General features: G+C 37.3%; 1 protein-coding gene across 3 annotated transcripts in view; it reads right to left on the bottom strand.

Moving 5' to 3' along the window:
• Nucleotides 1–17,173, bottom strand: part of SRBD1 (S1 RNA binding domain 1) — a 203,974-nt gene that overhangs the window by 74,490 nt on the left and 112,311 nt on the right. For all 3 annotated transcript variants that reach the window (XM_060607037.3, XM_060607099.3, XM_060607042.3), the window contains exon 16: nucleotides 10,429–10,511. In XM_060607037.3, the coding sequence (XP_060463020.3) occupies nucleotides 10,429–10,511 (83 nt within the window). The remainder of the gene's footprint in view (nucleotides 1–10,428; nucleotides 10,512–17,173) is intronic.

Genomic DNA, 17,173 nt, shown 5'->3' with positions numbered 1-17,173 from the left:
GTTTCCAAATTTTCACTGCTATAAATAGTATTTCATTGAATTTCTTATACATGTCTTCCTGTGCAAATTTCAGAAAATTCTCAAGGCTACGTATATCTAGCAACAGAATTGTTGACCTGAAAAGAATCCCCATCACCAGCTTTATTAATATCCAATTGCTCTCCAAAGAGGTTGTACCAGTTTATACTCCTACAAGTTATATACAAAATTCCCAATACTCCACATAGTTGCTAACATCCAAACTGTCAGACTAAGTTTCGACAACCTGACAGGTTTCCTATACTGGCTTTAGTTTGCATTTCCCCAATTACTAGTGAAAGTGATCATTTAAAAAATATTTGTGTCTGTGCGCATGTGTGTCTGTGTGTGTGTCTGCTTTTGTCAACTGCCTGTTCATATGCCTTGCCTATTTTTCTGATGAACTGTTGTCTTTTTTCCTCTTGATTTGAAGATCTTTATATATATTCTGGGTCCTTTACAGATTATATGTGTTGCAAATAACGTTCTCCCTGTCTGTGGATTTTCTATATACTGTGTTATGATCCAGAGATGTTTTAGATTCCAATGCAGTAAAATGTATTAATCTTTTCCTTTACTGTAGTACTTTTAATGTCATGTGTAATTTTTTTCAATCATCCTAAACAATTACTAGTTTTAAACACCGTGAAAACAGCTTAATGTTTTAGAAATCCTACCACTTTGTGCTGATGTATGAAAACTAAAAGGTGAACTTGAGTAGAAACTGAAATTGATCTCGTTTCATTGTCCAAGGTCAATGATATACAAAGAGTAAGCAAACAAAAGATAAAGGAAATTAGATATTTCATTGTTAATAATTTAAGGCATTATTGATAACAGTTTCTTCAAATCATACTAACATTTCACATTTCATTTAAAGATAAGTATGGTGTTATACTAGGGTGTGTGTACATATACAAGACTTATTACATTGTCGGGAATTTCTAAGAATCTGAGAAAACTGAAGCTAATACTTCAATGAAAAGATGCATAATTCATCCTGAAGTGAAAAAAATACCCAAAAAAAGACATTTTAAAACTAAGTTTAAGGAATAATTACCAAATTGTAATACATGAGTTTATTCATACTCCCAAAGTCAATTACTTGTTTTTGTTCAGTTACACAAATAGTTCAGTTATGGTCACAAATGAATGAAATATCTAAAGTGCAAGGCTAAGTTTGATTTTCATTTACAATACCAGATAAAACAGATTTAGATAACAGGCCATTAGCTGGGACTTACAGTTAAGGGACAAGATTGTAAAAACATTTTGGCAAGGAACTCATCTACGTAAGTGATGCTTGATTTTTAGCACAAATTTCCTCCATGTTTTACTTCTGTACTTTATCTATTTCAAAATACTGCTTTAGTGTAGGGAGCGAAAATCCAGGTAAAAGTCATCTAAGTGAACATCCACTCTACTCTTTCCTATATCCCACTCTACAATAACAAATAATTAAGGGATTAATATGTTTAAAAGGATTTGGGCAAACAATATGATATTACCTTTTACAGGTATTTTGCAGGCATAATATTATTACCTTTACAGATCTAAACTAAAACATTTCATAATCCATGTTACCTATAAAACAGTTTTAACAGGGGCGCCTGGGTGGCGCAGTCGATTAAGCGTCCGACTTCAGCCAGGTCACGATCTCGCGGTCTGTGAGTTCGAGCCCCGCATCAGGCTCTGGGCTGACGGCTCAGAGCCTGGAGCCTGTTTCCGATTCTGTGTCTCCCTCTCTCTCTGCCCCTCCCCCGTTCATGCTCTGTCTCTCTCTGTCCCAAAAATAAATAAAAAACGTTGAAAAAAAAATTAAAAAAAAAAAAATTAAAAAAAATAAAATAAAACAGTTTTAACAGAGTAATATCACTACTGAAGAGTTGCTTTTTTGTTTTTACCTAGAACTGATCCCACAGTGGGGCAGTAGGGAAATAAAATACAAATTCCCACCTTTGAAGTTCTACCATGAAAAATTTCAGCTGGGAAGATGATTTTCCTTTTACGGTGACTTCTCCATTATCCATAATATTAAGGAATAAAAATGGCCTGGATATAGAAAATCCACTAAGGGTTCCAAAAACTCATTTTGGAACACCACTTCATTCTCTAAAATCATCAAATGATCTAACAGAGAGGCACGAAAGGAGGAAGAGGGCTGTTTTGTCTTTCCTACTTTACTGTACATGTTCATTAACAAATTGAGGTGTTAATGAGCAAAAAAGTATCTAAAACACGGTCCAGAGAAGAAATAAAGAACAAGTAAATCCAACTTACTTAAGCTGTGCTCTCAGGATATGAAAAGGCCAAGCTAAACCACACTCTCTATGTCCCACAGAACTCAACAGAGCCAACCCTGCATCATCCTGCTCTCACCCTAGAGTGTTTGCTTGGGAGTAACACCAAGCCACTTTCCAGCAAAGTCTTTAGGGGTCAGTTAGGGATATGTTGTCATTCAACCACACTGGCGGCCTCTCTCTCCAGAAATTATGACAGGCATGTGTTTTTAAAATCAGGTCTCCCTATTTTCTAAGACAAGGATTGGAATGCTGCCTTTAACATTTTTAGCTGTTATTAAACCAAAAGCATTTTAGTTTCTATTGAAATAATAATATAGCTTCTATTATTTCATCTAAGTATTTAACATTCTTTCTTTGAATAGCTTTCATTTTTAAAATCAACAATGTTTGTCTAGCTACTTATATTTTAAATCAGAATAAATTCAAGTATTAAATTTATACTCAAAGCATCTAGAGGTCCCAACTGAAAAGAAATTCAGTCCCACTCTGGTTATATTGGAAGTCTATTGTGTCAAGGCTTAAAAATTAAGTGGACCATTGGTTGGGATATGGATATGGATATATATTTTACAACAATTTCTTCCTAATACATATTCCGTATAGAAAGTCTGAATGAAAGTAAAACAGAAAATAAAACCTCCTAACCACACCAACAAAAATATAAATATCAGTCACCAACCAGTTTTTTTTTCTTCAGTGTAAATGCATATCTATGTATTCCAAACAGAAATTGGCTTTATTCTGTATCAATTTTATTGCAATTTTAAAATATTATGTCAAGAACAACTTCTCATGTCATTAAATCCTCCTTGAAAGCCTGTATTAACGGTTGTACAATATTTCAATTGGTGGATATATTATTCTATTGTAGTTGCTTCCAATAATTTTGCTATAATAGCAAACGTGTATAAATCTTATCAGCAAGTTTTTTTAATGTTTATTTATTTATTTTGAGAGAGAGAGCACAAGCAGGGGAAGGGCAGAGAGAGAGGGAGAGAATCCCAAGCAGGCTCTACGATGCCAGCACAGAGCCCAATGTGGGGCTCAAACTCACGAACTGTGAGATCATAACCTGAGCTGAAGTCAAAGGTCAGATGTTTGACTGAGCCACCCAGGAGCCTCTGCAGTTCTTTTTTTTTTTTAATGTTTATTTATTTTTGAGAGCGTGCATGCACACGCTAACCAGAAGGGGAGAGGCAGAGAGAGGGAGTAAGAGAATCCCAAGCAGGCTCCATGATGTATGTGCAGAGCCTGACATGAGGCTCAATATCAGGAACCAAAAAATCTTGACCTGAGCTGAAATCAAGAGTTGGAACCCACTAAACCACCCAGGCACCCTTATCAGCAGTTCTTAACATGGCCTTGGAAGAGATCCCTAAAAGGGGAACTACCAGGTCAATGGGATGCATTCTTTAAAAGTGCGTCTTGATAGGTATTACTTGCTAGAAATAACAATTTATACTTCCACCAGCAGTGTATGTGAATGATCATTTCACTGTAGCCTTCTCACCTGCACAGATGTTTATCATTTTATTACAACTTTACTCAATTGTCAGATTGAAATGATATCCTCTTGTTTAATTTGGGCTTCTTTGATTAAGAGAAACATTTTTTTAAGTTTATTTATTTATTTTGAGAGAGAGTGAGTGACCAAGGGAAGGGCAGAGAGAGAGGGAAAGAGAGAATCACAAGCAGCCTCCACGGTATCAGCACAGAGCCTAATGTGAGGCTAGATCCCAAGACCATGAGATTATGACCTGAGTGGTAACCAAGAGTTGGTCGCTTAACAGACTGAGCCACCCAGGTGCCCTGTTAAAGAGAAATTTTTATTTCATCTATGATGAATGGTGTCTAAATGTTCTTTACATATTTTATGTAAAGGTTTTATGTAAAATAATATACAATTGTATGCAAATCAACAAGAACAAAACCTTAATAATAAAATATGTAGTTATCATATGTACATATATATTTGTGGCAAATAATTTCCCTAGTTCATTATCTAGCTTTAAATTTATGTGTTAAATGACCTAGCAAACATACTCCTAGGTATGTATCTAAAAGAAATGAAAATACACATCATAAAAATTTGTACAGAATGTTCATAATAGCATTACTCATAATAGCCAAAAAATGGAAATATCCCAAATTTCTATCACATGATGAATTAATAGACAAAATGTGGTACTATACACATACAATGGAATACCATTTGCCCATAAAAAAGAATGAAGTGGGGCACCTGGGTGGCTCAGCCAGTTAAGCATCCGACTCTGGATTTCGGTTCAGGTCATGATCTCACAGTTTAGGAGTTTAAGCCCTGCATCTGGCTCTGCACTGAGAGTGCAAAGCCTGCTTGAGATTCTCTCTCCCCCTCCCCTCTCTGCCCCTCCCATGCTTGTGCTTGCTCTTTCTCTTTTCCAAAATAAATAAATAAACTTAAAACAAAAAAGAAAAAAATGAAGTAATGACTTGTGCCACAGCATGGATGAACTTGAAAATATTATGCTAAATGAAAGAAGCCAGTCACCAAAAGCCACATACTGTATGATTCTATTTGTATGAAATATCCAAAACAGACATATCTATAAAAACAAAACAGATTAGTAATTGCCTGGGGCAGGGAAGGAGGGGGCAGTGGAGAGTCACTGCTAACGGTCACCAGGCTTCCTTTTAGGGTGATGAAAATGCTCAAAAATTAGATAGCAATAATAGTTTCATAACCCATTGAATATATAGAAATTCACTGACTTGTACATTTTAAATAGGTGAACTTATGTATGTATGTATGGTATGTGATCATATCTTAATAAAGCTGCTTTTAAAATTTTATGTGTTAATATACTGTAGTCTATTAAGACTTACCAAAAAAGTATATTTGTCTCTTACTCTAACTCTAGAAGTTTTTAATACTGCATATGTTTTGAAGCTATGTTGTTAGGTAACATAGAATGTTCAGGGCAATTACATCTTTTTGGGAAACTGTATCTGTTATTAATATGAAATATCCCTTTTTGACCTCGTTAATGCATTTTCCCTTAAATTCTATTTCATCTGATACTAGCAGAACTATGACTTGCTTTTTCATTTGTGTGGAATATTTTTCTCCACATTTCTAATTTCAAGGTTACTTTTTTCTTTAGAACTATCTCACACAGACATACAGCTAAGAGCTGTGTTTTATTTTTAAAAGTCTGGGATTCTACTTCAAGGGGAATTCAACCCATTCACCTTTACCTATTACCTATACTTATTCCTGTCATCACATACTTTATTTATTTACTATACTTCCTTGTTTTCTCCGCCTTCGGTTGGAATGATTAACTTCTAATTTTTTAGTCTCATGATTTACATTAAATGTCCTATTTGCGGTTATTCTTCATACATTTCAGATTATGCTTCTCTAAACAAGTGTAGAGCTAATCTATATCTTAATCGTCTTCCTGAGAAAGAATCCTAATACTTCACTTCTTCTTCTTCTGCCTCCCATTTTAAGCTGACATATTTAAAGATGAACATCATAGATCAGAAACTATGAGGCTCAACATTTTACTGCACATGTGTGTACTGTAAAGCTCTCCACTGTTTCTTTACCTCAATACTGTGTCTTCATGACATGCCTTTCCCTTCTTTGGTCCCTACTCCCCCCTTTTCGGGCTCAGGAGTACTTCCATAAATAATTCTTTCAAAGAAGATCTGTAACAATCCAAAAAGGTAAATCACTGTAGGTCCAAAAATGTTTTTATTTTCTGCTCCCACTGAATTGCTGATTTGTCTGAATATAGAATTATGGGCTCAAATAAAATTTTTCCCACAACTTCAAAACTACTGCATTTTATCTTGTATGACTTGTTTTTCCCTGTAATAGGACTGCTTCTTCTCTTTGGAAGTGAATTGTGTGCTCTCTGGAAGCTTTTAGTCAGTTCCTCCTTTATCACTAGCATTCTGTAATTTCATATGAAGGTGTCTGAGTGTAGGTCTTCAGTTATTCTTTTATTCAGTACTCACTGGGCTTTTTAAAGACTTGTCTGTCATCAGTCTGGAGAAATTTCCTCCTATCATTTCTGTGAGTTTAACTCTCTTCCATTGTCTTTATTTGAATTTTCTGGAAGATGAATGTTGAAGCTTTAAAATGGCCTCAAAACAAAACAAAAATAGAAAAAATAAAAATAAAATGGCCTCTATATATGACTTTTTGTTCATACTGTCCATCTTTCTCAGTTTAAGACTGCATTCTGAAGAATCTCTTAGCTCGATCTTTCAATTCATTAATTTCTTTCTAGCTGTGTCCACTCTATTCCATTTGTGTTGTTTTTTTTTTTTTTTGTATCGTGACAAGCATATTTCTTTTTTTTTTTTTTTTAACATTTTTTATTTTATTTTTGGGACAGAGAGAGACAGAGCATGAACGGGGGAGGGGCAGAGAGAGAGGGAGACACAGAATCGGAAACAGGCTCCAGGCTCTGAGCTATCAGCCCAGAGCCTGACGCGGGGCTCGAACTCACAGACTGCGAGATCGTGACCTGGCTGAAGTCGGACGCTTAACCGACTGTGCCACCCAGGCGCCCCGACAAGCGTATTTCTTAATGCTAAGATTGGTTTAATTCATTCTATCCTAGGTTTGTTTTATACATACAATAACCTCTCTTACCTCTCTGAATACTAATTTTAGTTATTTCAAAGTCTATTGCCTATTCATGGTTTGTTATTTTTTGCTTATTACATTTGGTGCTTCTTTTTGCTAAGATAGGTTTCCCTCAAATGTTTAGTGATTCTTAGTAGCAAAGTCATTTCAGAGTCTCCATTTGTCTGTGTGTGCTGTTTTTGTTTACCATCTCACGAACCGCGAGATCAAGCCCCACCGTTAACGCAGAGCCTGCTTGGGATTCTCTCTCCCCCCCTTTCTCTGTCCCTCCCCTGCTTGCTCTAACTCTTTCTCTCTTTCTTTGATGCCAGTAGCTTATTAGCCTACCTGGGTTATCTAGCATCTGGTGATAACGTAGGGAATGTGAGATATGATGCCTGGTGTCAGGCATATGTCAGGAGTTTGTCTTCCCAGCATGAGGCTCCTTGAGCTTCCTGACAATCAGAGGCTACCTGAGGGATCTCCCAGCCTCTCTGTGGCCTCTGGGTTATACCCAGTGCTTCCGCTTGGATTCATGGTATATGGAGGAAGGGCGTCAGTATGGGACTAGTCACTCTGTATGCATTTCCTTATCTAATACTACAGGCCTCCTCCCCACTACTTGAACATGACTGGTTTGAGAACACTATTGATCTGTATATTTTGAGCTATCGCTCCATCAGGTTTTATTTGTCCATGGATTTGCTTCCTCATGCTTAAGAGTTTTCAGGAATTCCTGAAATTCCCATCCACCAACCCTTTCTTCTTTTCCCATGCTATCAATTTATTCATGTAAATACATGTTTATATGGATACCAATAAACATGTTCACCTTCTCTGTCATCTTATGGAAGGTCGAACTGTGGATATGACAGTGGTAGTGGTCGTGTAGTTAAAGGATATCATAAGATATGACAGTTTACCATCTTGATCACTTTCTCAGTGTCATTATTTGCTGAGAAGCATGTATTCCAATGTTAACATGACCATTCCTCTAAATCTCAGACTTGTATATACAACTTCTATTTGCCATCTCTTGGATTTCTTATAGGCATCTCAAACTTAACGCATCCAAAATTGAATTACTCATCTTATTCCCACCAAATCTGTTCTAGTCAGGAGTCATTCACAAACCAGGACCCTTGGAGCAAATTCTGGACAATTCCCTTTCCTCCAATTATTACCAAGTAGTCCCTGCAAGAGATTTAACTTCTTTCCATGTCTACTGCTATTAACTTTGTCCAAGCCACATCATCTCTCACCTGAGCTATATAAGTCTCTGAACTGGTCTTAACTGCTTCTCCTCTTCCCTTCTAAGGCATTCTCCCCAGATTAGCCAGAGCCAATGTTTAAAAATACAAATCTGATCATATCATTCCCTTGCATAAAGCTCTACCATTACTTCTCACTGCTATTGGAATGAATTCCAAACTCTTTCATGTTAAATGCTATATATCTGAAGAATCTGGAGGCTAGGTCTCTGCTATTTATTAAAGACTTTTTTGATGCCAATAGCTTATTAGCCTGCCTGGGTTCTATAAGCTTGACTGTTCTTTGTTCTACTACCTTGCTGAGGCATTCCACAACTTCATCTTGAACTAATATAGCCACAATTCCTCTTAACTACAATGCCTATATAATAAAATTGCTTAGTTGTACTCTTTAGATATTAGGCATTTCTATCTATCTAAAGCTAGGTCTGTCCTTTCAGCAACAATCCTTCCCAAATGAACAAGTCAAAGGTCTAGGTGCTTCTTAGTCTAACTTGCTATAAAATGGGAATACTCTGAGGCACCTGGGTGGCTCAGTCGGTTAAGCCTCCAACTCTTTTTTTTTTTTTTTTTTTAATTTTTTTTTTCAACGTTTTTTATTTATTTTTGGGACAGAGAGAGACAGAGCATGAACGGGGGAGGAGCAGAGAGAGAGGGAGACACAGAATCGGAAACAGGCTCCAGGCTCCGAGCCATCAGCCCAGAGCCTGACGCGGGGCTCGAACTCACGGACCGCGAGATCGTGACCTGGCTGAAGTCGGACGCTTAACCGACTGCGCCACCCAGGCGCCCCAAGCCTCCAACTCTTGATTTCAACTCAGGTCATGATCTCACAGTTCCTTGGATCAAGTTCTACTGTCAGCAGAGAGCCTGCTTGGAATTCTCTCTCTCCCCCTTTCTCTGCCCCTCCCCTGCTTGCTCCAGCTTACTCGCTCTTTCTCTCTCTCTCATAATAAACAAACATTAAGAAAAATGGGGGGCACCTGGGTGGCTCAGTCGGTTAAGCATCTGACTCTCAGTTTCAGCTCAAGTCATGATCTCACGGTTTTGTGAGTTCAAGCCCCATATAGGGCTCCAAGCTAACAGTGCAGAGCCTACTTGGGATTCTCTGTCTTCCTCTCTTTCTCTCTCTCTCTCGCTCTCTCTGCCCCTCCCCCACTTATGCTATCTCTGTCTCTCTCAAAATAAGTAAATAAACTTAAAAAAATGTTTAAAGAAAGAAAGAAAGAAAGAAAGAAAGAAAGAAAGAAAGAAAGAAAAGAAAAGAAAAATGGGAATACTCCCAGAGGGCACCTAGCTGGCCCAGTCAATAAAATGGGAAAACTCCCAGTTAAGTCTAGTATATTAGTTCAGGCTTTGCCAATGTGTGATTCTGAGTAAAAATCCTAACTACTGCAGGGCACAGCTTCCTTTTCTGTCAAATAATTTCTAAAATCTCTTCCATTTCTAGTGGTCACAGATTCCGTGCTCTAATACATTTCCTTAGAGAAAAGTATAGAACGTATCATTCAGCTCCCATGGCAATTACACAGAAGATAACATTGATTTCAGGTTTAGAAAAGACTTGCAATGAAGAGAAAAATAATTCAACTCAAGGTTTCTAAAGATAAGCTACCATGGATTCACTCTGCAAAGATTTAGTGTCGGCCTTGATTGCCCAATGAACACATACGACCTCAAGAACTGAAAATACAGTAAAAACAAGAAGCACCACTACCACGACTGCTACACAGTAACAATTGAAAGGCTTTAGCTCATCCTGGGTAATGGCCAAAAATTAATTATAATAATCAAATAGGGACATAAAAAAGAAAGAAGGCACAGTAAGTACCAAAGGCTTCTTCCTCAAAGATCAATAAAGATCAATATTTCATACTGGTTTACACAAAGAGCCAACATAGTCACCTTGCTTCATATCCTCTCCTGTTTTATAATAATGGTAAAAGGAGAGACTCTCTGGATTAAGTTACTAGTTGGAGCTAATGTTTTAATAATCTTTAAATCGGACTACAGTCAATTCTAAATCTTGATCCAAACCATAAACACCAGAAAAAAAATTCCCTCCTTCCCTAATAACATAACTCCTAACTACCTTCCCATAAACTGTAAAACCTTTGGAAGTAGGAATCTATTTCCACTGACACCTAATTACGATGCCAAGTTTGCATACTATTGATGGGTTTCATAAAGTAAATGACCCACACTGCTTTACCTGGTACATTCCGACTCCAATGTGCTTTGGCTCAATTTTCACCAGCTCAGCTAATGGGTCTTGTACACGCCTTGCTATGGAAACTGAAAAAACAGAAAATAAGTATGGCTTAATGTGAAAAGCAGTATCCAGATAATTACTTATGTTACTTCCTCATAATGCAAGTATTTAATTCCTTCCCTCTTCTCCCACACAAGGAGACCAGCAATTTAAGTTTCAAAGTATCTTTTTTTTTTTTTTTCACACAAAAAAAGTAAAGGCAAAATTTCAGGATTAATTTTGTTACCAGAATCCCTAGGCATTTCTGAGCACAAACAGGTTGAAAGGGTTATACATTTGGAAAAACATAGAAAACAGTTACAATGCGTACACAATTATCTGTTCATTCTTTGAAACAGCATAGTAGGGCACCTCACGCTTTAACAAACAAGTATACATATATATTTGTTTTACTTTTAAATAATCCTGATTATGACATACATTTGCACATCAAATATGTTACTAGGACAAGATCCTGATAATGATGAGTAACTGACGGAATCATATTTTACTGCAACCAGAGATCACGTCAGTTGCTTGTTGAACACACTTGTACTGCCTTAAATACGATTGCAAGATTGACTGTGATCCGAGTCTCAAATGCTTGACTCTTAACACATTCACAGTTCTAAATCACAACCCTTTCTTGAACATCACAATCCATGTTCAAGAGATTTGAGTTAGCTTCAAACACTCCTTTATCTGTTGTCATGGTTTTATACTTGGTCATCATTTATTGTCTTTTTTTTTTTTTTTTTTTTTTTTTTTTTTTTACAAAATGTTAACAAAATTTCATATCTAATTTAGATTAAAAGATAGATTTAGCTGGAGAAAAGAAATGTAATATGAATATTAAGGATGCCTCCAAAGACAGCTCTTTTTTTTTTTTCTTTTCCCCAGTAATATAGTTACATTGGGTCCTTACCTACAAACAGCTTTCCTCTAAATTCAAGAAAGCTAGTCAGTGTCATCTACTTACACAGACAGTTGGATGAAATACAAACTCAGTTAGTGAAAACATGAAGGCCATCAGAGGAGATCCCATGCCTGTTCTTGTGTTAAACTGTTCAAGGTCTGGCAACAGAAGCCACCTCATGCAAGGGACTATCATGTTCTCTTGTCACTGATTTGTACCATCTCCTCACCAGAGATAAGACCTACTCTGAGCATCAAGTTCACTACATGGTCACTCAAGTCTTTTTCATATCTTTATTATTACTTCTAACATACAGTGATAATGGCAGCTTACAAAGCTAGCAGACAGTGATAAGCTGGTGTCATATAATCTGCCTATTTCCCCACCAAAGAGATGGGGACTCCAAGGCCTTCACATACACTTTCTTTTCAAATCTCACAAAAGGTTAATAATGAGTGCAAGCACTGCAGGTTACAGGGGAAATGCCTCCCCCCAGTAATCACATGTATAATTACACAGTAAGAATAGATGCCACCAGGGAAACATCTCATAGTCTCTGAAAGCAAGCAGCATTCCTTTATTCTAGCCAATAAGACTGATTTTCAAACACATACATAGTCAAAATACTTTCAGATTTAAAACAAAAAACAAACAAACAAGAACCCACAACAGTAAACCAAGTGAAAAAATACAAGCATCAGAACATTCATTGCAGGAAGGCAATATTAGAAATTAAAAAAAAAAAAGATATTAAATAAGTAAATCTCTCAAATCTACCCCTTCAGGAAAACCCACATTATGAAAATCTATACTTAGAAACTGGTTAGACAGTTGTATAAGTTGTTAAGTGTGAGCAGATTTCCATATTTTAAAAAGTTTTTAAATACACAAAAGGGTTTTATCTTATTTTCGACCTGGTTCCTCCCTAACTGGTTCACTGCTAGCATCTCCTCTGTTCATCCTGATATTGCTAAATGCAGCAACAATAAACTGGACATGACAGTTCTCCAGTACGTCCTAAGAGCCTCTGGAATTACAGTGTCCCCAATACACAACCTCTACATAGATCCTAATATTTCCAGAATTGGTGTTTTGCTTTCAGATGCTATTCATTCTACCGAGCAACTCACTCTACAGAGCAACTCACTCTACAGAGCATAAAAACCCAAGCATGGGAGAGATGGGAGACAAGAGGAAAATGACCATTGTTCATTTGAAGGATGTTCATTGTTCTTGAAGGAGGTAACTTAAACATTGTTTGAAGTAGCACTGGAAAGTTGTATGTCCAGGCTTTCAAAAGAAGATGGTGCTGTCAGGGTACACAAGAAAGAAGTTATTTAATTAACAGTAATGCCTACCCGTAGGTTAAGAATGATCAGGCTGACAACAGATTCCTGAAGGTAAGAGACAGATAGGTAGCTCAGGCAAAGGGAATTATATAAAGTGCTGATAAAGAGAATGAAGAGAAAGGAAGAGTCATGGCCCAAAGGTTGGGGACACATTCACATTGTGAGATAGAGAAGAAAAGGTTGACACAGTGAAAGAGACAGAGAATAAACAGGGAGGAAAGTATAGCAGTAGATAGAAAACAAAATTCTAGAAAATGTTTAACACAGAGTTACCATATGTCCCCCAATTTTTACTCGTAGGTGGTATACACTCAAGAAAAGTGAAAACATATGTCTACATAAAATGTTATTCATGAATGTTCATAGCAGCATCATTTATAACAGCCAAAAAAGTGAAAGCAACCCAAATATCTATCAACAGATGAACGAATGAACAAAATGTGATATACTCATACAATAGAAAGTTATTTGGCAATGGGAAGGAATGAAGTGCTGATACATGCTACAGCGTGAATGAACCTTGAAAATATTATGCTAAAGTGGAAGAAGCCATGTACAAAAGACCACATGTTGTAATGATTCCATTTATATGAAATGTTGGCAATAGGCAAATCCATACAGACAGAAAGTAGATTCGTATTTATCAGAGGCTGGGGGGAAGAGGGCAAGGGGGACTGTTGCTAATGGGTGCTGGGTTTCTATTTGGGATGAAACTGTTCTACAGTTAGATAGAGGTGATGGTCACACAATTCTGACTGTACTAAAACATACTGACTTATCCACTTTAAAAGGGCAAATTTGAGGCTGTGTAAGTTATATGTCAATGAAGTGGTTATGTATTTTTATTTTTTTTAGGTTTATTTATTTTGAGAGAGAGAGAAAAAGCACAAGTGGGGGAGGAAAAGACAGAGAGGGAGAGAGAGAGAGAATCCTAAGCAGGCTTTGCCCTGCCAGAGCAGAACCCGACGTGGGGCTTGAACTCATGAATCATGGGATCATGACCTGAGCTGAAATCAAGTCAGATGCTTAGTCAACTGAGCCACCCAGGCACCCCTATATTTTTTTAAATGTAGTATATCCAAACATATGCCAAATACTATTTTGCCCACATGATGTCAATATATCCCTATATCACTGTTACTATTCACCATTGTTCAGGAAATTCTAGTCAATGCAACTGGACAAGAAAAGGAAGGTATAATTACTGAAGAGATAGAAACTAGATGATGATGATGATGATGACGATGATTTGCAGATGGTGACTGACTACCTAGAAAACCCAAGCAAGTCAACTGAAAAAATATCAAAACTAGCAACATTTCAACTGGCTGGTTTTAAAAGACACCCAGACAATAACTAAGCAGTACCATATGCCATCAACAACCAATAAGAAAATACCATGGAGGACAATCCATTTACTGTGTTGTATATTGCCTGCGAGTAATAAAAATAAAGTGTACAGGGGCCCCTGGATGGCTCAGTCGGTTAAACATCCAACTTTGACTCACGGTTTGTGAGTTTGAGCCCCACATCGGGCTCTGTGTCTGACAGCTCAGAGCCTGGAGCCTGCTTCTGTGTCTCCCCCTCTCTCCGCCCCTCCCCTGCTCACGCTCTGTGTCTCTCTGTCTCTCAATAATAAACAAATGTTAAAAAAAATTTTTTAAGTGTACAGAATGTAGATAAAAGTGCCAATTTAACAGAAAGAAGTTCACTTTATATTCTAGAGATTTTAAAATATTAATTAAATGGCTCTAAAATTTATATGGAAAAAAAGAAATGCATAAGAAAAGCGCCATTAAGGGGCATCTTGGTGGCTCGGTTGGTTAAGCATCTGACTTCAGCTCAGGTCATGATCTCCTAGTTCTGAGTTCAAGCCGTGCATCAGTCTCTGTGCTGACAGCTCAGAGCCTGGAGCCTGCTTCCAATTCTGTGTGTGTGTGTGTGTCTTTGTCTCTGTCTCTCTGTCTCTCTGTTTGCCCCTCCCGCGCGCGCGTGTCTGTTGTGTGTGTTTGTGTGTGTGTGTGTGTGTGTGTGTGTGTGTGCACGCGCGCGCGCGTGCGCTCTCTCTCAAAAATAAATTAAAAAAAATTAAGAAAAATGCCATTAAAAGAAGATTAAAGCAAATCACGTCATAAGCCACAGTAATTGAGAGCTTCTTGCATTGTGGCACATTAGACAGACCAATGAAAAGATGACAAAAAGGATACATAGGAATTTAGTCTTTAATATATGGTAACTTGTTAAATGGGAAAAATGTAACTCGATGTGTAAAGGGAGACAACTCAACTGCTACTGAGACAAAAGTTAAGCATTAGAGGAAAAAATTCTGTTAGTTACACCAAAAAGAGGGGCAGGGAGCACAGACTGAGTGCTAAAGGTAAGCAACCAGAGCTTCGGCATGTGGTTAGGCAGGATGTACAGTGTACAACCTGCACCACTGTATGTAGCACCCTTGAAAGCACTGTTTCCCTCTCCTTCATAATATACCTTCTATCTGAAGGATAAAAAGGTATGGGTTTTGGTCTTCAGTTCTATGAAATATCTAGAATCTTAAAGCTTCTAAAGCAAATAAACTTCCTGCTTAAAAGACTGTAATAACTGTATTCTCCTAAATCTGCCTTATTCTGGGGGTGCCTGGGTGGCCTGGTTGGTTGAGTATCCAATTCTTGATTTTGGTTCAGGTCATGATCTCAAGGTTAGTGAGATTTAAAAAAATTTGCCTTATTCTGTTATCTAAAAATATGACATATTCTGTTATCTAAGAATATCAAAGTGGAAATTTTTATTTCTAAAGTCCAACACTCACCTCATTTTAAATTTCCCCTTGCCATCAGACAGCAACAGAGGAAGGTAAGTAAAATTTCCCAGTGCTGTCTTTTTTCATTCAACAACTCCAAATAAGAATTTTTTCATTATAAAGCTTATTAATGATCTTGATCCCCTAATTAATAACTACATTTCTGAACAAGAAGTTGACAAATCTGTTGACCTGATAAAAATATTCTTTATCTTGATTGTGGTGTCAGTGGTTGTGGTTACCCGACTAGTTTAAGCTTTTCAAAATGCATAGACAAATTCAAAAATTCACCTAAAAAGGGTGAATTTTATTTTATGTAAAGTTTAAATGAAATATCTTTCATTTCTCTAAGGATGTAAAAGTTTTTCTTCTTTTTCTAAAGTCTTTATTTCACCTAAGTGGCTTCTGTACTGTCCCCTCCCCCCCCCCCCCCCCAACTATCTTTAACAGTGTAAGTTTCCTTAAATGACAGGTGACCCTTGACTGTCCATCAGGAAGAGGGTACCAAAAAGCTGCCTCTAAGTGCTTTGCCTAAATGTGAAGTTTATCAGCTGTGGGCTTCATTATATGGTGATTTGGCCCATTTCTGTTTGTGCCTCTGATCTCAGTTCTTTAGGTATTTTCTCTTGTCTAGGTGTCAGAATTCCCCTATCTCCTGCATGGAGGACTTAGTGCTCTCCAAGATCTCTACATCAGCATGTAAGTAATTATTTAATCCCTTCTTCAGTAGGTATCCCAACTCTCATGTATAACCTGTGTCCTCCAGTATACAGACTTTCTGTTTAGCCCTCTCCAGAGAAACAAATCTCCGGTCTTCTGCAAAGGTGAAAGAACAATCACTTAACTGTGTGGAATGGAAGGTCTTTTTTTTTTTTAATTGAAGTGAAATTACGTAACATAGAATTAACCAATGAGTACAATTCAGTGGCATTTTTTATACTTACACTGTTGTACAAACCACCACCTCTATCAAGTTCCAAAACAGTTTCAACGCCCCCCAAAGAAAACCCTGTACCCATTAAGCAGTCCCTCTTCATTTTCCCCTCTTCTCAGGGCCCAATGACAACCAATCAGCTTTCTGCTTTTATAGCTCAGCCTATTTTGTACATTTCATATAAATGCAACCATACAATATGTGGCGTTTCGTGTTGGCTTCTTCTACTCAGCATGTTTCCAAGGTTCATCCATGTTGTGGCACATGTCAGTACTTCTTTTCTATGGCTAAAAATAATATCCCATTGTATGGATATACCACATTTTGTTTATCCATTCAGCCACAGATGGACTTTGGGTTGTTCCCAGCTTTGGGCTATTGTGAATAGTGCTGCTATAAGCACAGTGTACAAGTATTTTGTTTGAGTCTTTGTTTTCAACTTTGAGTATACACCTAGGAGTGGAATTGCTGGGTTTAACTTGGTCTAATTGCCCTTTAAACAAAACTTTCAATCAATCCTCTTACTTTAGACCCACCCACTGCCCTCACAAGATACTTCTAAAGGTAACCTCGTGAATTTCCTGAACCTATAAGGGTTCCATGCCCATTTCAGGTTAGTTCTCTGTTTTCTACATGCTCTTAGTATTCAACTCTCTCAAGTTGGCTACCTTACTTCTTATTCAGTCATCTGCTTTCTAGCTTCAAAATGA

This window comes from Panthera onca, chromosome A3, assembly GCF_046562875.1.
Source record: "Panthera onca isolate mPanOnc1 chromosome A3, mPanOnc1 haplotype 2, whole genome shotgun sequence".
Lineage (NCBI taxonomy): Eukaryota > Metazoa > Chordata > Mammalia > Carnivora > Felidae > Panthera > Panthera onca.
This window is presented reverse-complemented; position numbering and strand designations above follow the sequence as displayed.